The sequence below is a fragment of the Hippocampus zosterae genome, unplaced genomic scaffold (assembly GCF_025434085.1).
Source record: "Hippocampus zosterae strain Florida unplaced genomic scaffold, ASM2543408v3 HiC_scaffold_213, whole genome shotgun sequence".
In the NCBI taxonomy this organism is placed as follows: Eukaryota; Metazoa; Chordata; class Actinopteri; order Syngnathiformes; family Syngnathidae; genus Hippocampus; species Hippocampus zosterae.
The window spans coordinates 19,757-47,599 of NW_026262815.1; the positions used below are offsets into that span (position 1 = coordinate 19,757).

Genomic DNA, 27,843 nt, shown 5'->3' on the forward strand with positions numbered 1-27,843 from the left:
CGGAGCAGGCCCCCGAGTCCAGGTAATATTTATCGAAGCAGGATGTGCAGCCGTCCGTGCTGTCGCAGACTGCGCAGTTGTCAGGACAGGGTGCACAGCTCACGTAGCTGCCGAGGGATTGGTTGGCGTAGTACCCCGCCATGCACTCGAGGCAGAGCGACGAGGCCAGCGTGCAGTTCGCGCAGCCGGTCACGCAGAGCTTGCAGAGGCCCTGCTCCGAGTTGGCCAGGAACTGCCCTGCGGGACAACCCTAGCTGTAGGGGATGCAGTAGCCGGTGGGGTCGGTGAGCTGGCCGTAGGGGCACTGCTGCACGCACACTCCCGAGTACAAGTAGCTCTGAGAGCAGCTCGTGCAGACTGTCGCCCGGTTGGACACCTGGCAGCTCGAGCAGCTCGGGAGGTTGCACAGGTCGCAGGAAGTCACCGTGGAGGCGTAGTAGCCCGAGGGGCAGCTGTCCGCGCAGCTGTTGGCGGTCTGCAGCTGCAGCTGGGGCGCGGAGCAGCAGGTGCCGGTGCAGGCCGTGTTGACGCAGGTGCCATCGGACTGGAGGGTGAGTCCGTCGGCGCAGGTGGTGCAGTTGGTCATGGTCCCGTTGCAGGTGAGGCAGTTCGCGGAGCAGCCCAGGCAGTAGGGGTTGCCGAAAATGACCAGGAACTTGCTGTAGGTGCCGTCGGGGCAGGGCGCGTAGCAGGTCCCGTTGATGATGGACTCGTCGGCCTCGAGGCACTCCGAGTTGCACTTGTTGTTGGTGGAGAGCACGTAGTCGGGGGCGCAGGAGGTGCAGTTGGCCTCACTCACACATTCTGAGCAGGTGAGGGGGCAGGAAAGGCAGACGGAGGAGTTGGTTTCGGAGGGGTAGGTGCCGAGGGGGCAGCTGAGGGACGCAGATGGAGGTGCCGTTGTTGAGCTGGTAGCTGGCGGGGCAGTCCTGCGACCGGGCGGCCCACACCAGAGCAAAAATCATTATAAATCGATCCCGGATACATCCTCATCTGTTGCGCTTATCATCCTTTATCCGCAGGCCCAGCCTCTTCTCGAAGGTCTTCGCCTCCGCCTGGAAGTTCGCCTTCCATGCGTGAGCAGGCCCGCTTGGCTACCACGCCTTCACCAAGCCCCGCCTTCCCGCATCAGGTACGAATATCAGCATCGCGGAGCTGTGCAAGATGCTGCCACGCGCAGTGTACAGAACGCTGGCCGGGCCTACCCTGAGCTTCTCTATAAAGCTAAAGGCCAGATCGGGCCAGATCTACTACTGACCCCGCCGTGACCGCCCGATGGCTCGATTGCGCACTGCCACTGCAGAACTCCCTGAGGCTAATCATTTAATATCAAGGTATCATGAGCTCGATCTGCTGCAGACATTTGAGGATGGCCTTGAGTTCCTTCACCCGCCGGCTCAGCCTGGGCGCAGGGCAGGAGGGGGCCGGCGCCTTCTCGGGCTCCGTGCTGCAAGGGCCTTCCACGATCTGGTGCTTGAACCCGTCATAAAACTGCTTCTCCTTTTAGAGAGTCTCCAGCGCATTTTTGATGCTGTCGCTCTGGGCAGGCTCGAAGGCGGGCTACCACTCCCGCGAGTCCGCTTGGGGCAGAGGCTTGGGCTAGGGCTGCTTCCTGGCCTTCCTAAATTTTTCCGGAACCTTGACTTGAAAGATGCTCTCGCCTTTCTTGTTGACAGGCGCAGTCTCTTATCCCTTTCGGCTCGTGCTTTTCGGTGGGGTCAGGGCCCTTGGACTGCAGTTCGAGCGGCTAGTGTATCGGCTTGTGCTCGGCTAGCGGGTCGATACCGCTGGCCTTCCTTTCGGGCCTGGCAGGGAGGAACCCCTTCAGCAGCTACACCTCACTGATCTTGGCAGGCTCCTCCTGGAAGTTCACCTTTTTGGCCATGACCCGCTACTTTATTTCCTCAATCCTCGATCTTTCTTTTCTCTTGTCCTGGGCCGGAGGCTTGGACTCCTTAGGAGCTACTGCTTACGAGGGCTTGCTCTCTAAGAAATTTGTGAGAGGCTGGCTCTTTGGCAGAACTGTCTCGGAAGGGACGTCCACTGGCGGGACTGTCTAGGACGGGACTGGCTGGGCGGGATTGCTTTGGGCTAGACTGCCTCAGGCAGCACTGCCTTGGGCGGAACTGTCTCACTGGCACCTTCGCTAGGCTTGATGCCAGATCCAGCACCTCTGAGTTCTTTGCTTGCCTTTGGTTTCTTCAAGCTCCATCTTCTGAATGTCCTACATGGTAATCTTGCGCCTGTTCTCGGCCTTCTAAGCCGAGGGCTCTTGGCCCTTCTTGTTGGACTTCTTGGCCCTGTCTTTCTTCTTTTTGGACTTCTTGCTTTCGTTGTTTTGAGAATGTTTGTGGGCAGACTTGGTCTCGGTCTGGGGGTCAAGCCGAGGCTGGTGCTAGGGCTGGGGGTCCTTCTTTTTGAGGAGCTTGGCCTTCAGCTGGTCCAGGTCTACTTCCTCGTCGCTGCTCATCGATCACTTAATTACAAAACACTCAGCTCTTGAGTATGACGGGCCTGGTTTTCTGCAGGCGCTTGCTGTCGATCCCGCCTCATGTCGTAAATCTCTATGCACTCTGCCCGCCCTGTCCTGCTCGCCCCGCCTTCAAAGGTTTTTATTGCGCTCACCTCTTCCGACGAGGCCACGCTGCTGCCGAGCATCGTGAGCTCGTTCAGCTCGGACACCTTGTCGCTCACCAGCAAGCCCGGTCCTTTGGCAAGGAAGTCTCTCAGTGAAACGACCGGAGGAGCCTGCGTTTAGCAGGTCTCCGCTTCTGTGGCTTTTCTCTGAGCTTAAACGTGTGCTTGGGGGAAAGACTGAGGACCGCCTTCACTTAGACTTGACGGGGCGGATTCGAGCCGAAAGCCACGGCTTCGAGTTCGACGATGAGCTGTTCCAAAGCCTCTTTGGCTGAAAGCAGCTCCTCCAGCTTCTGATGCTTCAGACAAAAGAACTGGAGAAGATTGGCTTCCTGGTACATCAGGTCAGATAAGACATGCCTGACCTTCCTTGCCAAGGAGGCACTGGCCTCACTTAGCAGGCAGCCAGAAGGGCCTTCGTCGGCCGTGACTGCCCTGGGAGCGGGCAGCTTGATGACCGGGAACTGGCTGAGTTTGGCTGCCAGCCGGGCCAGCGGCTTGCGCGTCTGAGGAAGCGGATCTTCATGATGGCCTAGACGTCATAGGTGGTCTTGATGTAGATTATACTGTAGTCCTTGCTGTCCAGCATCGCCCCGAGGGTCACGAAGTCTTCGCTCAGGATCTGTTCGCACTTGAACACCATCAGCAGCCGGTCCCGTGCGATCTCCTCCACTCTTCTCCGGACTTGCTCCAAGGCGGCCTTCAAGTGTCTGAGGCTCTTGATCGCCAGCACTACGTCCTCTCGCTTATCAGAAGATAAGCTGTTGTTCAGGTGGAAATCCCGCCTCTCAGGGATGGCCTGCTTGACTGGCTTGGCCAGTTCATCAAGGTTCAGGCCCAGCAAAATGATGGCGCTGCTAAGCTTGGACTTGCCCAGCTTGAGGTGGTGGATGTGCTGCACCTTCGCGAACGGACGCAGGCTGGCCAGCAGCTTGACAAACGGGGACTTGTAGACGCGGTCGATATCAATAGCGCCGGCCTTGCAGTGGCTCATGGCGGTCACGAACTCTGCGAAGTGGTAGCAGATGACACTAGCGGAGGCCAAATCGGTGAGGCGCACGGTCACGAGCAGGTTGCTGGGCTCCTTGGTGGCGTATTAGAAGATCGAGCCCTTGAAGTCTCGGCTGTTGTTGTTGAAGAGAATGAGCTTGAAGAGCAGGGCGGCGTCGGAGTGATCGTTCACCCGGGCCCAGAGCCGGGGCAGTGCCATCCTACGGTTGCCACTGAGGGGGCTGCCTGTCGCCGCGACCAGGTCGAAGAACTCTCCCTTGATCTCCTCCAAGGCGGAGACCTCGATGAGCAGCTCCTTGTTGAGATTATCCTTCTTGCGCAGGATGTCCTTCAGAAGGTGGCCAGCACCCCCGGGTTGGCCTCCTCCCCCATGGTCGAACTCTTGCTTTCCGACATTGAGTCAGTGATGAAGATCGAGAGCACCGACTGCGAGTAGCCCGCGAGGACTCTGCTGTTCAGGAAAAGCAAGTTATACAGGTTTTCTAGGGGCTCGCTGGCGTCGAGAACCTGGTCGAAAAAGAAGTCCTGCTCGAGGCCCACCCGCCTGAGGATGAGGTGTTTGAGGGCGTTGACGTGGTAGTCGTGCTTGCCGAGGGGCACGTCCACATCCGCGGCAGGCATAAGCCTCAGAAAGACTTGGTTCATCAGATATAATAAGCAGGAACAGCCGGCCCCGGTGGCCAGGCCAGAGCGAAGGGCAGATCTTCCACCGTGTGCGGTGTATACGCCTGCCCGACATCCATCCATTCATGATTAAGGACGAGAACATCATCGTCCCCATCGAGCTGTCCCAGATCGTGAGTTCGGCCTGCCGCGCCCAGCTCTGCATCAGCCGCGACCCCTCCCAGGTCTACGTCAAGTCCCTCGAGAACGAGGGCGAGATGACCTTCAAAACGGCAACTCCTACACCGGCGACATCCGTCACGGAATGCTCCACGGTGAGGGCCGGTTCGCTTGGAAGTCGGGGATTACTTACACCGGGAGTTTCCGCTACAACATGATCCAAGGGAAGGTGTCTTCACCTATCCGGACGACAGCACCTACAGAGGGCAGGTGCAGGCGGGACTGTTCCACGGTCAAGGGGTCTACACCTCCAAAGAGTTCAAATACGAAGGGTAATTTTGGATGGGTCTGCGGCAAGGGCAGGGCCAGCTCGAGTTTTCGGACGGGGAGGTCTACAAAGGGTAGTTTCTGGAGGGCAAGAAGCATGGGCAGGGCCAAATTTGTTTTCCCTCGGGCAATCGATACACAGGGGGGTGGGTGGCTGACCGCAGAGAGGGCTATGGCGAGATGGACTGGGCCGGGTCTGAAAGCTACGCAGGGAACTGGCAGGATGACCTGCAGCACGGCTGGGGAGTCCACACAATTCATGAGCCCAGAGGGTTCAACCGGCTGATGTGTAATCGATACGTCGGGCAGTGGGAGGCCGGCAAAAAAGCAGGGCTTGGGGCAGTTCTATTACGCTGATGGGAGCTTTTATCAAGCGAGTGGCGATCCGATCGCAAGCACGGGGACGGAGTCTTTTATGATGAGCACGGCACTTGACGGCAGTCTCTCACATGGATGGCACTCTAATGGTATCGTCCGCCCAGTTGAGCAGTGAGCGCAGGGCCGGCCCTACGCTTACAATCTATCAGCAAATCCTGCGGGCGAAGGACTACCCGAATGTCAACTTGGAGAGAGTGGGCAACATCTTGCTGCGGAACAACTCCCAACTGAAGCACTGCTATCGCTACCTCGCCCAGAAGGTGGAGGCGGCACATGCTTTTTATTTTGGAGTCAACCTGGAAGGCTACTGGGCCCTGTTCAAGTAACAGAAAATGTTGGGAGATGGCCTGGGGCTAGCCTAGTTTAACCGCGAGATGGCCACTGCCCCCAAGGCCAGGTTCTACCTGACCACTGACTTTCACACTCTCCGCAAATACTTGTCCCTCAGGGCCGACCATAACCTCACGCGGGGCCAGGTGTAGTGGCGCCTCCTGGCCTCGGATTCTTCGTATTAGTTCAATCTTCTGAATAGCCAATCCATGACCCTGGCCTGCCCATCCCTTACTATCTATTTACGCACGGACTGCTGACCGCTGCCAAGCTAAAACTGGGCACCCCGCTTGACAGCTCTCTCTCAAGCTTCGTCCAAAGCCTGGTGTCCACGCTCGAACGGCTGACCAAAGACGAAAGCAAAGAAAGCAAGGAGAGCAAATCCGCAGAAGACAAGTCTTCTGCCTCCACCCTCAAAAGGGAGGTACCAGATTACGCAAGGGCTTTGAACCTCGAGCTCTTTGAATTGGCCTGCAGGCAGTCCCGGCTGCTGGGGTTCGAAGACAAGACGGTGAGGGTGCACTAGTTGGTGCAAATGCTGGTTGGGAGGGGCATCCTCGACTCGGGCCACGGCCTGGACAGTTACCTGCTGCACCTGCACAAGTACCTGGAGCAGAGCCCTGATAAGAAGGGCCGAAAGAAAGTCCTCACCGACTATTAGAAGCTTAACGTCTTACGAAGAGAATTAGTGTTCTCGCAGTTCAATGATTTTGCCTTCAGTGCCATCGATCGGAAGGTAGAGGGCTCGATGCAGCCAATCCGCGAAGCCCGCTACTCCGCGATCATCCGCTCTCTGCGCCAATCACTCCCTCGCTGCAAGGATGTGACCTACCCGTCTGCGAAGTGGTCGGCAAAGGATGAGAAGAAGGCTCAGCTTCGCCAAAGAAGGGTCGATGAGGCAGAAGAGCTTGACAGGCTGGCTCGATTAAAGGAGGAGAGAGAACGCGAGAGGCAGGAGCGCGAGGCGATTTTGTTCTAGGACTACGACGTGCCCGAGGAAGTCGAGGAGTCAGACTCCTTTGACTGACAAAAATCATGAAAACTCATGATGAATTTGCTCAGACTAAGATTTTGTTCAGCCCTCAAGAAACGGGTCTAAAGCACTTTGGCCTCCCTCACCATCAACGGCAAGCCCGCTGACCAGGTGGTCAGGCGGGTTCAGGTGAACGAGCCGGCCAACTCAGTGCTACTCGAGCTGGAACTCACCCAGGACTACCGCAAGGCCAGGGCCCTCTTGCAGGAGTCGTTGAGCTACGTTCCCCATGTAGACATCAAGCTGGCCCCGAAGTAGCAGAAGATGACCCAGGCCAAAGGCAATCTTAAGGCCATCGGCAAGGTCTTGGCAGTCTACAGCTGTAAAGGCGGAGTTGGCAAGTCCACGGTGGCCGCGAACCTGGCCTACCGGCTGGCGGGGCTGGGCAGGCGCGTGGGCATCTTTGACGCGGACCTGTTCGGGCCTAGCCTCCCGACCCTAATCGGCACTGAGGACCAGATCCTCCAGCCAAAAGAGCCCAACTCGCCAGAAATTCTCCCGGTCCTCCACCAAGGCGTCAAAACCATGTCTATGGGATATGTGGGACAGAAGAAGACCGTTCTCAGAGGCCCGATGGTGTCTTCCGTGCTGACCCAGCTGCTGGGGTCCACTGTCTGGGGCGAGCTGGACTACCTGGTGGTCGACATGCCGCCCGGCACCAGCGACGTGCAGCTCACTCTCTGCCAGGAGGTAACGCTCGACGGGGCAGTGATCGTGTCGACGCCCCAGAAACTGGCCTTCATTGACACTGCCAAAGGCATCGAGATGTTTCAGGAGCTGAACGTGCCGGTGCTGGCAGTGGTGGAGAACATGGCCTACCATGAATGCGAGAACTGCGGACACACCTCGCATGTGTTCGGCAGGGGCCACATGTCCGTCCTCACCGAGCAGTACGGCATCACTGGAGCCTTCCAGATGCCGCTCAAGGGGCTGATCGCCAAAATGAGTGACAGTGGCACCCCTCTCACGCTGATGACCGAGCCCACCACTGAAAACAAGCTGTTCGAGCGGGTGGCCCTGCACGTGGAGGAGGAGTTACGCAGGCCGAGGCAGCAGACCCTCATCAGGTATGACGCCGCCGCACATCAGTTGGTGCTCCAGCAGGACCAGCGGGAGAAGCGCATCGAGCCGAGAACACTGCGGCTGCTGTGCAAGTGCGCAGCCTGCGTCAGCGAGTTCACAGGACAGAAGATGCTGCAGGAGGCGGAGGTGTCGCAGGACGTGCACCCGGTGGCTCTACAGAGCAAGGGGAACTACGCGCTGGGGGTGCACTGGTCGGATGGGCACAAGTCGAGCATCTACCCGTTCACCAGACTGTTTTCGTAGTAGATCCCGGCAGCCGAACAATGAGCAAATGCGAATCACTTCCCGAGCATCTTAACCAGCGTGCCCATAGCCTACTTCAGCCCCTCCCCGGTGCTCGCGCTGCAGGGAAAGATGGCCCACTCCCGGTCCTTTATGTGGGGCAGCCCCATGTACTGCGAGATGTCTGCCTCCGAGACCGCGCCCTCCAGGTCCTGCTTGTTGGCCAGCACGAGCAGGGGCCGCGCGTGCAGCTCCGCCTCTGCGAGCATCAGGTGCAGTTCCTTGCGGCTGGTCTCGAAGCGGTCCTTGTCGGCGCTGTCCACCACGTAGATGATTGCGCTGGTGTTCGGGTAGTATATCTTCCAGTAAGTGCGGATCGCGAGCTGCCCGCCCAGGTCCCAGGCCTGGAAGGATAGGTTCTTGAGGCGGATGGTCTTGACGTTGAAGCCGATGGTGGGGGTGGTCTGGGTGGCCTTGCCGATGTCCAGGTAGTCCAGGATCGAGGTCTTGCCTGCCCCGTCCAGGCCGAGGATGAGGGTGCGATAGTCCTTGCTGCCGAACAGCCGGCCCCAGATCTTTCCGAACACGCCCCCCATATAAACAATGAATTTACATGCCTATAAAGACTCATAACCGACAGCACCACTCCTTCCTCCTGCCCAAGCTGGCCACCATCGAGCCCCCGCCCCGCGACCCGTCCGCCCCCCACCGCAGCCCTCTCCAGCCACTCGCCCTCCGCGTCAATCTCCAGCTCCTATCCAGCCACGACTCCCGCCCGCGCAGTCGCAAGCCCGAATTCTGCATCGGGCGGCCATCCTGCCGGAAGAGCGGCAACGAGGAGATCCTGAACTCCCTGCGGAGGATGATGTGGCAGCGAGTGCAGAAGCTGCAGCGGCACTCCCGCAGCAGAGACAAATCAACCCACGCCCTGACGATCGAGACTGCATGAGGAATCTGTTTGAATTTAACCTCCACGTATGCTATTTCTAGTCAGCGGATGGCCCACCGCCCTGGCTATCATCGACCGCACCTACTACCGGCTGCTGGGCGTGCCCATCCACGCCACCGAGGATGAGATCCGCCAGGCCTACCGCCAAATCACCCACCAAAGGCACCCTGACAAGTCTGCCTCCTCTGAATTCGCAGCCATCAACCAAGCCTACCAAACCCTGGCTAACCGCGACTCCAGGAGCAAGTACGACCGCCACGGACCTGGCTATGAACGAGTCCGCCCCCAACAGCAAAATTTTTTCTTCCACAACCAGGAAGAACCGGTCGAGCCACCCCCTATTGCAGCGAGCCTTTACTTGTCCCTCGAGGACGCCTATAAGGGAGCCAACTTTTCTCTGCACTTCGATGGGCAAAGGGCGTGCTCGCACTGCCACGGTACGGGCACAGACCGACCCTAAGACTACTCCAGGTGTCCCCACTGCGGAGGCAACGGAATCATCAACCGGCGGGTCTCGCACGGGGGAATGATGCAGATCTACCAGGAGCATTGCGGACACTGCCAGGGCCGAGGCATCATCCGTCGCTCGAAGTGTCGTAAGTGCGCAGGATAGCTGCTCACCAAATAGTCCACCGAACTGACGCTGCAGATCCCGGCCGGAGTCAAGTCCGGCCACCAGATCGTCTTGCCGAACGCGGGCACAGAAACCTTGCAGGGTGGAGCATCTGACATAGTCCTAACCGTCACCGTTCTCAACTCAGATCACTGGAAGCGCAACAACCAGGACCTTGAGCTGGCCCTAAACATTTCGCTCAAGGAGGCGATCCTGGGGTTTGAGAGGCAGGTCGCACACTTGGACGGACACCTGTTCACGGTCCGGAACGAGGGCCGGTCGGTGCAGGGGCAGCGAGTGGTGCTGGCGGAGGAAGGGATGCGGTTCGAGGGGAGGCGGGGCAGGCTGGTAGTGGTGCTGGGCATCGAGATCGAGGAGTTCAACAGCGAGCAGCTGGACAAGTGGGAGCAGCTTTTCGCGCAAAAGTCTGATATTTGATGTTGCTCGTATACCCCAAAGCTGCGAATAAATAATTCCTGATGAATTATGAGATCATCGACAGTGACGACTCCATCTCCCTCTAGATCATCTACGCCTCAGGCCCGGGCCCCAAACAGCCGCCTCCCCCTCCCACCAACTTCACCCGCCACTTTCTTGATACTGCACGATAAAAAAGGCGGTCGATTCCTACCTACAAAATACATCAGGCCGCAGACCGCAGCACAAGTGGACTGATGGCCTAAAAACAGAAGCAGCAGGAAAACTATTTCAAGCAGGTTGCTGAAAAAGAGAAACGGAGGAAGGCCGAAGAGTAGGCCGCCCGGCAGGCGCGGCTGTAGGAAGAGAGGCGAATGATCAAGTAGCGAAGACTGAGGGACAAGGAGGAAAGCAAGAAGAAGCAGAGGCAAAAAGAACTCAACCGATATCTTGAACTGCTCGAAGAGGAAAAGGCCCTAAAATCAAGGGGCCTTGAGCCCGTGGCCTACGAACTCCCTGAGGCCCCAACTCTGTGCCAGCCTGCCGCCCTAGCCAACGAGCAGCTCATGCTCGAGGTCGAGAAGATGGACTTCCTGCTGCGATACATCCTGGAGCAGGACCTGTCCAAGCCCGCAGAACACGACTCCGCGTGCTCCCGCATCCCGAACACCTTCAAAAGCCACGAGGAGTACAGCAAAATCTTTGAGTTCCACGAGATCAAGGAGATCTCGGCGAGCCTGAAGTCGGCCTACAGGGCGCTGCTGCGGAGCGAGGGGCAGTCCCGCAAGCCGGTGGTGCTGGGGGTCCGGCAGTACCCCAACCCCGCGGGCTTCACCATCTTCGAGGTCAAGGAAAAGCACCGGGCGGATAAAGATTTCCTCACGGACCTTGTCCTGACGCGGAACAACCTGGTCATCATCACTCTGCAGGAGGAACTTAGGGCCGACGAGTTCAACAGCACTCGCCAGTTCATGGGGTTCGTGGTGAGTGCTGACAGCAAGGAGCAGCTGGCCCAGCGCATCCAGCTCAAGACCATGGTCAGCCTCAGTCAGTTCCTGGCCCGCGAGGGCACCGAAGTCCTGGCCTGGCTCTATCCTTTCGAGCGCATCAGCACTTTCATCCGATAGTACCAGGCAATCCGCAGCGTCCAGAACTCAGACATCGCTGAAATCCTGTACCGGCCGGCCCTGATCGCAGAGGGCAAAGGGCAGTACACCATGCGCCCCGAAGTCCTGAGCGAGTTCCTGAAGGAGGTCGACCGCGGGTACAACCCGACGCAGGCCAGTGTCATCAAGGAGACGTGCCTGCGGCGCGAGGGGGTGGTGCTCATGCAGGGCCCGCCAGGCACGGGCAAGACCCACACCCTTCACGCCGTGCTGTCAGGCCTGCACTACTACCTGCGGGCAATTTCTAAGCCCGCAAAGATAATGGTTTGCGCACCGTCTAACACGGCGGTCGACCAAATCATCGAGAAGGTGGTGGCGAAGGGCCTGCTCATGGGCGCCGCCCCCCGCCTGATCCGCTTCGGGGTGCTCTCGGACAGCTCGTCGCCCGTGGTGATCGCCAGCAGCCTCGAAGAGCAGGTGCGCAAGGAAATGTCTAGCCTGCTGAAAGTCAAGACCGAGCATCTTGCGATGTCGATACCGGCCCTGCGCCGCAAGCTGGTGCGGCTGGAGAACAAGCTAGCGAAGGAGCCACCGGCCTCCTCCCAGCGCGAGGTGCTCGAGCAAGAAATCAATGACATCAAGGAAACCTTCCTGGAATTCAAAAGGCTTCGAGTCAACTAGCGAGACCTCTACCAGAGCATTTCGCTGCGGCTGGCGCGGGAGGCCGAGATCTTCTTCTGCACGACCAGCAGCGCCGGGGCAGACCGCCTGCGGCCCTACAAGGGGGACATCGAGTACCTCATCGTCGACTAGTCCGCGCAGGCGACTGAGCCCAACATCCTGATTCCTCTGGGGCTGGCACCGCGGAAGGTGATCCTGATCGGCGACCCTCAGCAGCTGCCCGCCACCTGCATGGACTCCGACTCCAACGTCTCGCTGTTTAACCGCAGCATGTTCCAGCGGTTCATCGACTGTGGCATCCAGCCCCACTTTCTCGACATTCAGTACCGTATGGCCCCCCTGATACGTTGCTTCCCCTCGCAGACCTTCTACGGCGGGCGCCTGCAGGACGCCCCTGCGATCGCGTCGCGCCCCACGCCGCGGACGCTGCTGCCTTTCGAAGGCCGGAACCTTCTCTTCCTGGACGTGTGCAGGGGCAGAGAGCGATCCTCGGACAAATCATTTTACAACCCGCAGGAGGTGCAGGCGACAGTGGAGGTCTGTCGCCGGCTGCTGCAGCGAGGCGAGATCTCCAGCCTCGGAATTATAACGCCCTACAAGCAGCAGGTTCACGAGCTGAAGAAGGCCCTGCGCAGCGAGCTGGGCGAACTTCCTAGCTTTGTGGCGGTCAACACGATCGACAGCTTCCAGGGGCAGGAGAAGGAAGTCATCCTCTTTTCATGCGTGCGGGCCAACGACCGGTCGATCGGCTTCTTGGTCGACGAGCGGCGGGTCAACGTGGCGCTCACCCGTGCCAAGCACCTGCTCGTGGTGCTCGGCCACGCCAGCACCCTCACCAGCAACGAAATCTGGCACTCCTTACTGGAATTCACATTGGCCCACCGACTGTTCGTGCGCCTCGAATCCAATTTCGGGGTGATCGACCGCTGCATCCGAAACGAGGTGACCGAAGACGACAGGGCTTTCCCTTACGAGCGCAAGGCCGCGCAGAGCACGAAGAGAGAGCAGTCGGAGCTGAGGCTGGAGGACTTCACCCGGAAAGACGAGTGGAGGCTGGAAGAGGCCGTGCGGAAGGAGAAGCAGCAGCCTCGAGCCCGGGAGTCAGGCGTGCCGTGGGGGGTAAAGCAGACAGTGTTCGAGACTGCCTCTTATTTGAGCGATTTGATATGATCCATTTTAATAATCCGAATGCCTTTAAGTCCCGAGGAAGTGGACCGCTATTTCCTGGAGATTCCTGGTTCAGTCCTGCCTTTCAACTTCCCCGGCAGCCCTGCCTCGCTGCTTGACTACTCCCCCTCCCTCCCCAAGGACTTCGACCACCAGCTGCTGCCCCACCAAGTCTGCGACATGGAGCTGCTCCGCCTCGCCCGCTGCAAGCTGGGCTTCAAGGACCATTTGTCTAAGCATTGTGACTACTTTCAGTAGGAGTTCGTGCGGTGCAAGGCGAACAGGGACGCCCGCATCAGCCGCCAGATCGGCCGGTGGGAGGCCGAGCATTACTCGGGCCTGTCTGCGGAGATGCGGGGGTTCTACGTGCGGGGACTGGGGTTCAAGCTGGAGCGGCTGGAGGGCCAGCAGGAGGCAGCGGCAAGCGGGTCCGGGGAGGAATCCATGCTGGGGGCCGAAATAACGCAGCTCAGGAAAAGGATGCACAACCTAGAAAAAATACAGCCTTGATAAAGAAATTAGCAACGACACCTTTATTTATTATGCAGGAAGACCTGACCGAGTCCCTCTACCAGGAGTCTGCAGAGGCTCAGAGTGAGGTCTACCGCTCCATCAGCCTGCAGAGCGCAGCCCTCGAAATACAAACTCTCAAGGAGCAGCTCGCCAGTGCTCACGCCCGCATCAGCGAGTTGCTCGAGGAGAACCTCATCCTTCGCGGCTCCAAGTTCGTGGTCGAGCAGGCCGAGCGGCCCGATATGCGGATGACCCGCAGCCGTTCCATGTTCGGGCTGGAGGGACAGGACAGGCTGCAGCGCTTCGAGGAGAGCGTGCACCAGGTGGACAAGAAGGTCAAGAGTCTCACGGAGAGACTGATCGCAAGCTAAAGATAAAAGCGCGGGCTTAAGGAGGCCGTTTAAAATCTGGAGGAGAAAAACGACCGGCTCACCAACGAGAACAAGGCCTTCGAGGTGGCCGTGGCCGTGATCGACTTCCTGCTCAGGCTGACCACCCGGGCTTTCGCCAGGCTGCAAGCCCGAGCGCAGGGGGCGATAGTGCTCGCGGAATTCGCAGGGGCGCTGATAAAGCTGCGCACCCGGAAGAAGGGGTTCAGGGAGGTGGGCAGGGCTGTCCTGATCGCCAACCGATTTATAAAGGGGCTAAAGGCTGACAAAGATACCCGGCAGAGCAGATTCTACGATTAGAACTCGTTTCCGCAGGGGTGCATTGGAAGGCTGGCCAATGAGGCGTTGCAGGCCCGAGGCAGCCAGGTTGCAGACGCCAAGCAGCTCTTCCTCGAGATCAGGGACCCGAAGCGCATCCTCAAGTACCTGCTGCTGAAGCAGTGCTGGCCGCGGGAGAGGGGCGGACGGTTGGGCGTGCTGCAGCTGTGCCTGAAGGAGGAGGCGCAGTCGGGGGATCGGGCGTAGCTGGAGGCAGTGAAGCGGCGGGTGGCGAAGCTGGAGGGGATGCTTCAGATCGTGCTGAGTGAGCGGGGACTGGGCCCACACTTCGCATTGCTTCGCAACGCCAAGTGATTAGATCGGGATGATGCTCAAGAACATGGTGCACCGCAAGTTGCAGAACGAGAAGTACGACGAGCGCAAGGAGTTCCCCACCCTCGAGAGCATCGCCACCACCGAGGTGGGCCGCCACTTCGAGAAGTTCGCCACGCTCGAGGGGCTCGACGAGCGGCTGCACGCGGGCATCCGCAAGAAGATCATCGAGAACGCCATCGAGCTGACCATCAAGGAGGGGGCGGACATCCACTCGGTGAACACCACCGCCCGCAGCATCCACCTGGAGGAGTACTGGAAGAAGGCCTGCGAGTACCGCTGGAGCAAGGAGCACCGCGCCAAGACCCTGGCCATCGAGAATAACGGCCTCTCTTGGAAGGTGGCCTACCTCGAGCGGCACGTCACCGAGCTCATCGAGAAGATCGCCAACTTCGAGGAGTTCTACCAGAAGAAGGAGGTGATCCACACTCTGCACATCGTCTCCTCCTGGATCTTTTCGCTGGACCTGGCCGTTGTACCCCAGAACTTCGACCTCCGCATCGTGTTCGAGAACCTGCCCCTCCTGCGGGAGGTCACCCTCAAGTACTCGGAGGGGCCCATGACCGAGAAGCGCCGGGACAGCGTGGGCATGAAGCTGGCGGAGGCGGCCAACCTGGGCGAGTCGGTCAAGAACTCGTACAGCCTGGTGCAGCTGAACGTGTCGGGCAACGAGATTGACGACGACCTGTTCAAGTTCATAATGGCGGGAGTGGCCTGCAACATCTCGCTGCTGGAGCTGAACCTGTCGCACAACCGGGTGGGGGACCACGGTGCCAAGCGGCTGGCCAAGTTCCTGATCCGGAACGAGATCCTGGTGGTGCTGAACCTGACCAACAACTGCATCGGCTACGACGGCTCGCGCTACCTCTCCCAGGCCCTCAAGATCAACAAGACCCTCGAGGAGCTGCACCTGAAGCTCAACAAGTTCGACGACAAAGCGGGCTCGAAGTTCTTCAAGGACCTGTCCCTCAACACGGGGCTGCTGATGGTCGACCTGTCGGCCAACTCGCTGGGGCACCTCTCGGCCCGCAAGATCGCGGAGCTGATCCAGACGGGGACGGGGCTGCGGCAGATCCTGCTGGGGAGCAACGACTTCAGCCACGACTCGCTGGTGATCATCAAGGGGTCGATCCCCGAGCCCCGGGGCTGCGAGCACTTCGAGGCCAGCAAGTTCAGCGAGATCAGACTCTGACAATTATAATGGACAAATTGAAGTCCCTGCTGGTCGACCGCCTGCAGGCCGCCAGGGCCCTCCAGGACGTGGGGCAGCACTTCGCCTACCACGCCGCGGTCGAAAACCGCAGGGAGGCCGCCCGCATGCTCGAGGAAATCGGCCTCCTCAGCAATATCGCCCCCGTTAACCGCACCCACCTCGAGCGATTTAAAGTCTAATCCCTAGACGCTTTCCTGGAACTATAGCCTCTCCTCGGCTGGCCGCCCCGCATCGCCACCCTCGACAAGCTGCCCCGCTTGGAACCCTGCGCTCTCTATACCGCCTTCTTCGAGGGCTTCGGCCACTTCCCTGTCGACAAGCTCATTGACAAAATCAAAGCCACCGCCAACTCCAAGGAATAGCCGCGCCAGCTCGCCTCCCTCCTCTGCTCCCTGGTCCGCAAGCACTGTAAGGAGCTGATTGCCAAGCGCGAGCATCGCGAGCACGCCGCGCTCAGCGCCACCAGCAAGCCCGGTCTGGCCGTCCAAGGCCACGAGCTCTTGACCCGGCCCCCAGAAAAGAGGCGGACAAACGGGAACCGCATCAAGACGGTGACAAAGCCCATCAGACAGAAGATAGCTCTGCAGGACAGTAGCACGCTGGGCCTCTACGAGGGCGCACTTGAGTTTGAGGTGACCGGGCCGATCGAGCTGCACGAGGAACTGGAGAAGAACAGGGAGGTGAGGCTGGTGATAAAACGGTACAACGACGCATTCGTGAGCAAGTTCGGGCGGGACCGGGCGCGGGCGGAGGCCTTGTTTTCGCGGAGAGTGGATCGGCTCAAGCGTGAGGCCAAATCCCTCATCCCCAAAATTCATTGACTGGCATCTATAAAATGCTGGTAATCAAGATCCCTGCTCATCCGCCTGCAGCCGGGCGGTCTCGAGCAATGCAACGCCGTTTCAGGAGTGGACTGCGCCGCACTACCAGCAAGCCATCCGCGTCCCCAACACATCGCCCGAGGATGCCGCCTGTGCCGGCTGTTCTCGAGTTGAAGGAAAATCCCCGCGAATCCCTCCGAATTATGAGTATATAAGAATATCGTAGGAATGCTGCATTAAAGGAAGCGCTCACCCAAAAGGAAGCTCAAGCAGCAGCTCCCTGGAGGCAAGGGAGCCTGCGACTTTGCGACCCTCACCCTCGCTGAGCTGCATGAGCTGGCGGGAGTGCGCCTCAATAAGAAGTACGAGGAGGACCCCGACCAGAACGAGTTCATCTCGAAGCTAGTCATCGACCTGAATGACCGCATCCTGCAGCTGCACAAGGGCGAGATCACAGCCTTCCTGGAGGCCTTCAAAGAGCATGAACTCCGGGCCCTGGTCAAGAAGGACTTTGTGAAGTGGCAGGGCAAAAAGGTCCTGGTTTACGAGATAGACGGGGCCAAGAAGGCGATGCTCCACGAAGACTACTTGAAATGCCGCAGGCTAGACCCGAAATGCCCGATGGACCGGCACAACCGAGGGTGCCCCTGCGTGAGGGCCAGCACCAAAGTGGTGACCCTGCCGGAGCTGGTGCGCAACTTCCACCGGAACTCGATCCTGACACACATCGAGTAGCTGCAGAAGGTGTACGACAGCGACCCCGATCTGCACGCGCTGATCAACCTGCCGCGCCCTTGAATAAGATTAATAATGCAGGCTTCGGAGTACTCCTTCAATGGAGAGTTCAAGCCTAGCAGCGCCAGTCCCATCCACGTGCAGTACGACTTCCAGGCCTCTTCCCGCAGGCGCCCCCTCTTCCGCCCCTCCCACGACCCCGAGCCCTCCCTCTACTACAAGCCCCACCATCAGGCCCCTCCCAGCCCCCAGTTCTACCGGACCCCTGGTAGCCTCGACCATTCCTTCGCAAGACAATCAAGCCCCTTTCGATACTCTAATGTGCCAAGATATCCGCAGGCCTACTGCCCCAGTAACCACCCGGAGCAACTGTCGAGCAGGCAGCGTCACCTGCCTCGCAGATACGGCAGTCTGGAAGAGCGGCCGGGCGGGTTCGGTGCCAGCCACGTAAACGTCAAGTGGAAGGCTCCTTTCAGGAGCACCATGGGCAGACGGGGCTACGAGCTCGGCATGGCCCGCAAGCCCTTCAATTCACCCGGCGCAAGGCGCATGTGACTTGAACTTGCCGAAATAGATTTATTTCAATGTAGGCCTGGCTCGTCTACCGCAATGGGTACTACCTTCCGCCTTCGGTCTCCTACGGGCTCACGGCCTTCCTGGGCCTGGACGGCAGTCTCACCATCTCGCGTGGCCAGGGAGATAGCAAGCGCCCGAGTGGCCCCTTTCTGCAGCTGCGGACAGGCTCGTGCTACTGCTTTGGCACCTGCTCTGAGGGGAGGGTGGACGGATGGCTTCAGGCCAAGTGGGATGGGCTTATGACGTTATCCAAGTTCAAGAACGGGGCGGGGATAGGCGTTCAGGTATAAGTTTCGCTGGGACTGGGGTGTCGCTTTCTGGACCTGGAGGCAGGCCTGCTGCTGGCTTAGTTCGGCAGCTAATACTGCGACGAGTGCCGGGTGGGCGAGCTCCTGCTCTAGACCAAGTACAACTTGCTTGAGAGCATCTAGTCCCATAACTACGATCTGTTGGCTTTCATGAGACACAACTTTCCTGAGTTTGAAGAGTACACCGACGGCGCTGTGACCACCTTCAGCTCCTGCTCAGGCCCCTCGCTTTCGATCGAGAGGCGGGCCAACAACTACTCGATTCGCTCCTTCACCACCTGCAAGAATGCCAGCGATGGATTCTTCTACTACCGGAAGAATCGGGTGGTGAGCCTGCTCGGCTGGGCGGACCAGTAGCAGCTGATCGAGGCTGTGATCTCTGAGGACAGTGAGAGCAAGGGCTGCTACAAAGCATTTCGGAATATGACTCCAACCATCGAGGCCCTGGGACCTTTCCAGAATTCCCTCCGAACGATGCTAAAGCGGCTGGCCATGACCAGCACCCACTTCCGCTCAGACTTTTTCCAGTACTTGGAGGAACTCAGTCTGCCGAACTATGCAGCTCCGTCCAAGAAAAGAAATCGCCGGATCGACTTTGAAGCCGCTGAAGAAAGGTACTAATCTAGTCCGAGTTGGTAAGACAAACTGGACCAGAAAATTAACCGGCTTTTCGGAGAGTTTGATGTGAAGCCGGCGCCTTACTCTCCCCGCAGCGAGCGGATACCTGTCCGGCCTCTCTTCCGGCAGCTGGAGTGGTACCTCGAGGTATTCCGACCCCACAAGCAGCCGGCGTGCGTCAAGCCCGAAGAGAGCAGAGGGGAGCAGGCACTGCAGAAGTTGGCTGCCTGCCTGAAGAAGAGACCGCAGGCGTAGACCTTCCGGAGCTTGAGGGTGAGTTGACAGAGATTATATATGGTCCGACCGATGAGCCAGGAGGTGCTGGAGAGGGGGTTGGAGACGGGCTGGATCGGCTGCCAGGACTTGCACGACCACGACTGCCTCACCAACGGCGTGGCCCACTTCCTGGGCACTTTCAACTCCATGGGCAAGATGTACCTGCCCATCCACCTCATCCCCCTCCTGCTCAAGCTCAGTAAACTGCGGAAAGAGCCCCTGCGAGTGCTCGGCAAAACCACGAAGGGGTGGCTCAAGTCGAGCTGCTTCGCGGCGACCTACTCCTTCCTGCTGATGGTGTTCATGTGCTACAGCAAGAACCTCGCGGGCCGCACTGCCGGCGACTGTCCCCCTCTCACCAGTCAACCCCTTCTACGGCGCGTTCTTCTCAGGCGTGGCGCTGCTCTGGGAGGAGGAGAGCCGGCGCGCAGAGGTGGCTCTGTTCCTGGTTCCCAAGGTGATGGAAATAGTAGCCAAGTACTTCGAGAAGCGGGGGCTGAGCGCGGCCCCCCGGCACCCGCTGGTGTTCGGGGTGGCGATGGGGGTGCTGGTGCAGTACTACGCCCACGAGGAGGAGGCCATAAAGCCTAACTACCTGAGCATATTCAAACGAATGTGGGGAGCCATGTGATCATAAGATTATCATTCACCGCTGCATATGAGGGCTTTAGCCCTAGACAAGGGTATTCACCTACAGAGGTACTGGCACAGATGTGTAGCCCTCTCTGCGAAACCCTTTGCTCAACCGCCACCCCCAACCACCCCAGCCACCCCAGGACTATCATCCCCAGCAGCCCCTGCAGCTTTCCGGAGTGAGTGCGGCTGGCCCCCACGAATCCGAGGGTCTGCTAGCGGTCTCTGAAGTTGATGACCAGCTCACTGACCCCTTCCGCCGAGTCCTAAAACTCGACTCGGAACTCGACCAGCTCCTGCGACTAGGTGCGCTTGAGCAGCCTAAGCTGGCGGGAGTTGGCAAAGAAGGAGATGTTCTAGGGCTGAACCTGCCGGTCACTGCGGACGCGCTGCATCAGTATCCGCAGCTCACAGGATTCGCGAGCTATTTTTAGCACCTTCAAGTTTTCGTAGTTAATGCGGTTGACTTTTATATTCTGCATCAGGTCCTTGTCTTCGTGCTCCAGCATGTGGCAGTGCGCCACGTACGGCCCCGTCGTCGGGTCGAACCCGAAGCTGCCCGCCTCGGGCAACCGCCGGGGTGAGACCCTCAGCCGCAGGTGCAGCACCTGCGCGGGGTCAACCGTGCGAGTGTCCTGCCAGGCGTGCTCCTCCACCGGCGAGCAGTTGGCTAGGTACTCAGTCACATTCGGGAAGATGGTCGTGTGCTTCAAGGGCAAGGACATCCCATTGAGCTCAAAGAACTTGCTAGAGTACTCGGGGCGCAGTTCGCAGGCCTCGATCGCCTGGAAAGGTACCAGATGGGTATGGAAGGGGTGGCTGTCGGGTGTCAAGTTCACGATGAAGAGCTCAGTGGTTTCTCGGTAGAAAAAGCTGTTGCTGTCGAAGCCGTCCTGGTAGCTCTGCCCGTTCAGGTACATCGCCGATACCTCTTCTTCATCGAGGGCCTCAATCAATACGAACTGCTGCTCGTACTTACCAGCAGGCACGTGCTCCGCCAGCTCTGGGTTTAGAATCTTCGGGATAGTCCGATTGTTCGAATAGGTCACATTGCTGTTCTTAAGCAGAAGGACCTACTCGCATGGGGCGTTACTGCTGTCTCCGTCTGGGTACGGCGCAGGAGCATCGTTCGAGAGCAGGACATCGCCCTCGACGTCCAGGTCGACCAGCACAGTGGCCCGCTCCCCCGGGCCCAGCAGCACCTCTCGGGCCTACCGCCTCTAATAGAGAAGGCCCTGGCCATAGCTCACGATAGACATGCCCAGAGGCTCGCCAGTGGCCAGGGATTTAAACCGGAAATTGAAGTATCTTGCGTTCGCAGTATTGGCCAGAGTGATCATGTAGAGGGCCCGCTTGAACTTGAAGTGAGGGAAGGCCTTGCCATTCACTATGACCGTGTCTCCGTAGAACTAGGGCTACCAGGACTCTTCCTCCGTGTACAGCAGAGATCCGTCCTCCCGGAACGACCGGTCGTAGATCGCCCACACCTGCTCGAACTAACCCTGCGGGAGATTCGCCTTCTCGTCCGGCTTGCCTACCGTTACAATCCCGAATAGGCCTTTGTAAACATTCAACCTGGTCAGTCCCATGGCATGGTCGTGGTAGAGCAAAGTAGAATAGCCTTGCATTCCGTCCAGCACGTGCTCGTAGCAGTCAGGACAGGGCTGGCTTGCGTAAGTCCTGCCCCGCACGCTCGGGGAGTAGTAGGCCATGGGATGTCCATCGGCCTATGGCGAGGACTCGAGGCCGTGGAAGTGGGTGATGATGGGCGTCTCATTGTGCAGCACCTTGCGGACTTCCTCTGGCACCAACTCAGGGTCGATCGGCAGTCCGAGCGCCCCCAGTTTGTTGTAAATCCGGACTGACACATTTCCGTCTTCGGGCTCAAGCTAAAGCACAGGATTATAGCTGGCCTGGTAGTTTCGCAGGAGATTGATGACGGTGCCGTTGTCTGTGTACCGGTAGCGCAGGACGTCCCCTGTGTAGCCCAGCACCTAAGTCTTCGGCAGGGGCTCTGGCAAGATTTGGGCCTAGAACTGCCGGACGGTGATGTTGACGGTGTGGTTAGTCTTGAAGAAGACAACCTTGCTGGAGGGCAGTTCATTGACCCACTTGGGAATTTCGAGGGTGGAGACCAGGCTCGTAATCAAAAAGAACATCTTCAGAAGATATTAATTGCTTCACTCGTTGACCCTCGCTGCGAAGGGGAAGGGCTATCCCTCAATGTGGCACCTGCTCCAGTCCCACTCCACCCTCCCGATTGGATAGTTGTGCAGGTCCCGAAGCAGCATCACCTCCTCCGTCCTCAGCCTGTCCTTCACCCTGCTCAGCAGGTGCGCATCCAGAAACCCCACATCCTCATGCAGCGCGCCCTTCTGAAGCCTGTCGGCCTCGGCAGCCCTGAACTCAGCGAGGAGGGCCTGGCCGAGATGCCGCCTCATGCACTCTGACACGCACAGCGTGCCGTCCGCCAAGCTGAAGAGAGTGCTGCCAGGCGCCTTGAATATAATGGTGCCCGGCTCCAAACGGTGTTCGTAGGTCTTGAGAAGGTGCTATTTGAAGGCGTTTGAGGCTCGCAGCAGTCTGGCCTCGCTGAGCCACTGCACCTGCCCCTGGCGCAGCGAGGCGTCCCTGACCCACAAGAGATTGAGGCTCAGGCAGGCCAGCCCCGCAAATGCAATCTTGCCTCGGTTCCTATGGATTCCCTTGAACAAGCGAGACTTGCCACTCTCTGTTTTCAGCCGGTCGAAGTCCATCTCAAAATTAAAACTTATGGTATAGCGCAGGTATGTGGCGGCCGGGCTCATTTTCACCATGTTGGCATCGATCCTGCCGATAATGCTCCACCGCCACGGAGGCGGGGCTCTGGAAGAGAAAAGAGCCCAGGAAATAATCGCCGAAATGAAGAAGGACAAATGAGACGGATTCGATGGTCTGTGTTTCATGATTTTTGGGGTATAAAGGCGGGTGTTTGTAAAAAAGGGATAAAAAGGATTTGAAAATTTTTGAGATGAACATGCTGGTACGGCCCTGACAAGCAACCCACGATACTGCTGCTGCGCGACGGGACCGACACCTCTTCCGGCAAGGGACAGATCCTCAGCAACATCAACGCCATCGAGGCCATCGTCGAAATCCTCAAGACCACGTTGGGCCCGCGGGCATGGACAAGATGATCACCACGGCCAAGGACACCAACATCACCAACGACGGGGCCACGGTCCTCGAGCTGCTCGAGATCGAGCACCCCGCTGCCAAGATCCTGGTGGACATCGCCAGGTCGCAGGACCGCGAAGTGGGGGACGGTACCACCACGGTCACCCTGCTGGCGGGCGAGCTGCTCCGCGAGAGCAAGGCCTTCGTGGACGAGGGCATGAACCCTCAGGTGATCATCAGCGGCTTCCGGACTGCGCTGGCCTTCGCGCTCGAGCAGCTGAAGGAGCTGGCCATCGGGCTGGCCACCCAGGACAAGTCCGAGGAGCGCAACATGATGCTCAAGTGCGCCGCCACCGCTCTCAACTCCAAGCTGCTGGCCGCCTACAAGGACCACTTTTCGGAGCTGGTGGTCGAGGCAGTGGAGAAGCTGGACACCACGCTGCTGGACAAGGACATGATCGGCATCAAGTAGGTCACGGGGGGGTCGGTCAGCGAGTCCTTCCTGGTGGACGGCGTGGCCTTCAAGAAGACCTTTTCCTACGCGGGCTTCGAGCAGCAGCCCAAGAAGTTCGAGAACCCGAAAATTGTCCTGCTCAAGATCGAACTGGAGCTCAAGGCCGAGCGGGACAACGCCGAGGTGCGCATCGAGAACGTCGAGGACTTCCAGAAGATCGTGGACGCCGAGTGGACCATCATTTACGAGAAGATGGAGAAGATGAAGGCTCTTGGCGCCAACATCGTCCTCTCGCAGCTGCCGATCGGCGACCTGGCCACCCAGTGGTTCGCGGACCGCGGCATCTTCTGCGCCGGGCGAGTGGACAAGGACGACATGCAGCGCCTGGCCAAGGCCACCGGCGCCAGCATCCTGAACACCGTCAACGGGGTCCAGGAGAGTGTGCTGGGGACCTGTGGATTCTTCGAAGAGAAGCAGCTGGGGGCAGAGAGGTTCAACCTGTTTTCGCACTGCAAGCACGGCAAGGCGGCCACCATCGTCATCCGGGGCGGCGCAGAGCAGTTCATCAGGGAGGCTGAACGCTCCCTCAACGACGCCATCATGATCGTGCGCCGCTGCTTCAAGGCCAGCAAGATCGTGCCCGGCGGTGGGGCCTTCGAGATGGAGCTTTCCAAGAACATCCGGGCCTTCGCCCACAGCAAGGTCTCCGGCAAGGAGCAGTACGCGATCAACGCCTTCGGCAAGGCCCTCGAGGTCATCCCCCGCACGGTGGCCGACAACGCCGGCCTGGACTCACTGGACGTGATGAACCGGCTGCGGCACAAGCACGCCACCGACAAGGAGACTGGCAAGTACTTCGGCGTGAACATCACGGGGACCACGGCGGGTATCTGCAACACCTACGCCAGCTTCGTCTGGGAGCCGATGCTGGTGAAGTACAACGCTCTGTCGGCAGCGTGCGAGGCTGCCTGCACAATCCTGTCGATCGACGAGACGGTGCGCAACCCGCGTTCGGAGCAGGACCAGCAGGAGCGGAGGGTGAAGCGGGCGGCCCCGCGCATGGGGGGCCTGCAGCGCAACGCCCGCATAAAATGACATCCCAATCCATCCGACTCAAGTAAGAGAATTTGCATAGTTGTTGATATGGAAAGCAAGTACGAGCCCCTGGACCCCGACCGGGTCCACGCCCTCAACGCCCTCAGCCCCCACCTCAAGCCCCAGCTCTACACCGACCTGCCCCTGGCCAGGGTCGAAATGCCCCAGGTGGTCTCCCGCCAGGCCACGGTCAACATCGGGACGATCGGGCACGTGGCCCACGGCAAGTCGACCGTGGTCAAGTCGATCTCCGGAGTGCACACAGTGCGGTTCAAGCAGGAGAAGGTGCGCAACATCACCATCCGCCTGGGGTACGCCAACGCCAAGATCTACAAGTGCCCGGTCTGCGAGGGCCCCGAGGCCTACAAGTCCTTTTCGTCGGCGCACGAGGACAGTCCGCCATGTCCGAACAAGGAGTGCGCGGGGGTGCTGCAGCTGCAGCGGCACGTGTCGTTCGTGGACTGCCCGGGGCACGACATCCTGCTGTCGACGATGCTGACGGGGGCGGCGGTGATGGACAGCGCATTTCTGCTGATCGCGGCGAACATGGACTGCCCGCAGCCGCAGACCTCGGAGCACGTGGTGGCGGTGTAGATCATGAAGCTGGACAACATAATCATCCTGCAGAACAAGGTGGACCTGGTCTCGAACAACCCGAAGAAGATCCAGGAGAACTACAAGCAGATCAAGGCCTTCATCAAGGAGACCCGGTGCGCGCGCTCCCCCATCATCCCCGTCTCCGCCATCTTCAAGTACAACATCGACTGCATCTGCCAGGCCATCTGCGACTTCGTCCCCGTCCCTGCCCGCGACCTGGCCGCCCCGCCCCAGCTCATCATCATCCGCTCCTTCGACGTCAACCTCCCCAGCACTCCCATCGCCGACCTCAAGGGCGGAGTCGTGGGCGGCTCCATCACCCAGGGCGTGCTCCGGGTCGGCGAGGAGGTCGAGATCCGCCCGGGCATGGTCTCGAAGGACGAGAAGGGGCAGTTGGTCTGCAGGCCCATCCGGTCGCGCGTGATCTCGCTGCTGGCGGAGGCGAACGGCCTGCTGTACGCGGTGCCGGGCGGGCTGATCGGGGTGGGGCTGCTGATCGACCCGTCGCTGACGCGCAACGACAAGCTGGTGGGGAACATGCTGGGGCTGCCGGGACAGCTGCCGGACATCTACGAAGAGCTGACTGTGAAGTTCTACCAGATGAAGCGGCTGCTGGGGGTGTCGAAGTCGGACGGGCGGGAGAAGCAGGCCAAGGTGCAGAAGGTGCAGCCGGGCGAGGTGCTCAAGCTGAACGTGCCGGGCAAGATCGTCTCGGTCAAGGAGGAGTTCCTGGTGGTGCAGCTGATCAACCCCGTCTGCATCAAGCTGGGGGACAAGGCCGCCTTCAGCCGCCGCATCGAGAAGAAGTACCGCCTCATCGGCTGGGGCGAGATCAAGGAGGGCCGCCTCTGCAGGCTCCAGGAATGAAGCATTATTTCGATCAGGCGTAGTCCTCGGGGTGGTACGCCGTCGCCAGCTCCACGAACTTTTGCACCTCCCGCGTCTCCTGCATCCGCTCGATCAGCTCTAGGTTGCCCTGCAGCACGCTCTGCGGGTACACGCTCCACACCGGCTTCCGCGCAGGCTCTGTGAAATGGGTGATCATCTCGAAGAGGGGGTCCGGGTTGCTGTATAAGCAGAGCCCGAAGGTGGCGGCAACGCACAGGGCCAGGACATCGGACTGTTTGTTGGTGAACCTGCAGGCGAGGCGCCAGAACTCGGAGGTGGGCTCGACGTCGGACAGCTTCGCGTACTTGTTGAGGTTGTAGGCCGCCCGGAATGACCTAGAAAACATTTAGATTATGCCACTGAATCACAGTTTGGGGGCGCAGTGCAGCACCAGCCGCAGCACCTCGAACGCCCGCTGGATGGCCCGGTCCGCCCCCAGCAGGGCCCCCACCACCACCACCGCCACCAGGTACAGCCACCCCTCCCCCACCATGCCCCCCAGGTTGTGGATGTACGACGCGTTGAAGTTCTGCACCACCAGGTAGGTCAGCGGCACGCAGCCCACCCCCACCACCATCGTGCACAGCCCCGCCGGGGACCACATGTTGGCCAGCCCGAACAGTTCCTTCAGGTTGGTGAAGATCACCAGCGCCAGCAGCGCCGTGTAGGCCGACTCGAAGGTGGAGTAGTAGCGGCCGTCAGGGCCCAGGTGCTGCTCGCAGAGGAAGGTGCAGAGGTAGAAGGTGAGGGCGGGGATGGCCAGCCCGAGCAGGCTCCACTCCGCGTCCTCCCAGTAGAGACTCTTCATCCTGCGGACGCCCTTCGCGTAGAGGTTGGGCCGGTTGCGCAAGAGTACGAAGTCAGTGTGCTCGTAGTCGTAGAACATGAGGTACACCATCGGAAAGGGCGTGTACACGATGTTGTAGAGCTGCCGCGAGAACGACTCCAGGTACGGCGACCCCGTGAAGTTGCTCAGCGTCCCGAAGTAGAACTCCACCAGCCCGATGAACATGTTCTTCGTCAGCTGGATGTACATCAGCAGCAGGGCCTTGCGGTGGCCTCTCTCCCGTGCACGAGGATCGCCCGCCGCAGCAGCCGGAAGGAGTCGAGCACCAGGTCGGCCACCCCGGTCGCGACACTGCTCTCCACGCCCCGCACGGCCACTCCCATGTCCGCTTTCCGAATCATAGAGATGTCGTTGTCCCCGTCCCCCACGCACAGCACGCACTTCTGCAGGTCCTTGAGGTAGCTCACGATCTCGCTCTTCTGCAGGGGCGAGCACCGGTAGAACACTACTTCCGACAGCCGGTCCCCCTCCACCAGCCGCGCCACCACCTCGTCCCCCGCGAATGCCTACAGGTCCTGTCCGTTCACCATCACCACGCTGCTCTGCAGCTCCTCCTCGGACTGGTCATGTTTCCCGCTGTACTCCAGGAATTTGCGGTTTTCCAGACCCGCCAGCTTGAGCAGGTAGCGCACAGGGTCAGAGCGGTCCCCCGTCGCGATCCAGAAGCGGATGCCGGCCTCGCGGAAGGCCTGGATGGTGGGCCCCAGGTCCTCCTGCAGCTGGTCCTCGATGCCCGCGACCGTGATCAGGCTGAGGCCTTGCTCCAGGCGGTCCTTCAGGACTCCCAGCTCTGCATTGTCGTAGTACACATTCTTCTGCAGGTTCTTGTACTACTCGTACCAGCTCATAAACTACTCCCTGGGCAGCTCCCGCGAGGCGAACACCAGTGTCCGCAACCCCTTCGCGCTCAGTCCCTCCACAGCCCCCATAGCTTCCTCCTGTCCCTCCTCCAGCCGTCTCACCAGCACCGAGTCCGCGCCCTTCACGTAGAACACGATGCGTCCATCCACCTCGACCACCACGCTCTGCCGCTTGCGCTCGTACTCGAAGGGGAAGAGAGCCATGATGCGGTGCCGAACTATCTGTCCTCCGACCTAAAGGCAGTAGTACTTGTCGAGGCCCTGGTTGGCCAGACCCGTGAATCGCACGCCCATCAGCTTGCTAAACTCCAGGAAGCACAGTTCTTCCTGGCTGGCGGTTGCGAACTCGCCCTGTCGCACCTCGCCCTCATGGCAGAGGGCCATCGCCATCAGCACAGCCTCATGCTGATCCGGCTTGAACCGGTCGTCACTGAAATCTACGTATTCGGAAGTAGGCGCACGACTGGGGCCAGCGT

General features: G+C 59.7%; 5 protein-coding genes across 5 annotated transcripts; 4 read left to right on the plus strand and 1 right to left on the minus strand.

Annotated features, from left to right (window-relative positions):
- The first annotated feature begins 4,397 nt into the window (after nt 1–4,397).
- On the plus strand, nt 4,398–7,825 carry LOC127594563 (iron-sulfur cluster carrier protein-like). Its single transcript, XM_052056413.1, is given in 4 exon segments — nt 4,398–4,586; nt 5,241–5,458; nt 5,788–5,977; nt 6,611–7,825. Coding segments are annotated over 4 exon segments (1,812 nt in total).
- Nucleotides 7,826–7,896: 71 nt separating this feature from the next.
- Nucleotides 7,897–8,400, minus strand: LOC127594558 (ADP-ribosylation factor-like protein 1). The gene has a single exon (XM_052056408.1). The coding sequence runs from the start codon at nt 8,398–8,400 to the stop codon at nt 7,897–7,899; it is 504 nt and encodes a 167-aa protein (XP_051912368.1).
- Nucleotides 8,401–14,282: 5,882 nt separating this feature from the next.
- Nucleotides 14,283–15,482, plus strand: LOC127594565 (uncharacterized). The gene has a single exon (XM_052056414.1). It carries the CDS (start codon nt 14,283–14,285, stop codon nt 15,480–15,482), a length of 1,200 nt encoding a protein of 399 aa, XP_051912374.1.
- A 6,931-nt stretch (nt 15,483–22,413) lies between these two features.
- Nucleotides 22,414–24,175, plus strand: LOC127594566 (T-complex protein 1 subunit eta-like). Its single transcript, XM_052056415.1, is given in 3 exon segments — nt 22,414–22,425; nt 22,509–22,626; nt 22,629–24,175. Coding segments are annotated over 3 exon segments (1,677 nt in total).
- A 48-nt stretch (nt 24,176–24,223) lies between these two features.
- LOC127594567 (uncharacterized) lies at nt 24,224–25,639 on the plus strand. The gene is given in 1 exon segment (XM_052056416.1): nt 24,224–25,639. A coding segment is annotated over 1 exon segment (1,416 nt).
- Nucleotides 25,640–27,843: the final 2,204 nt, after the last annotated feature.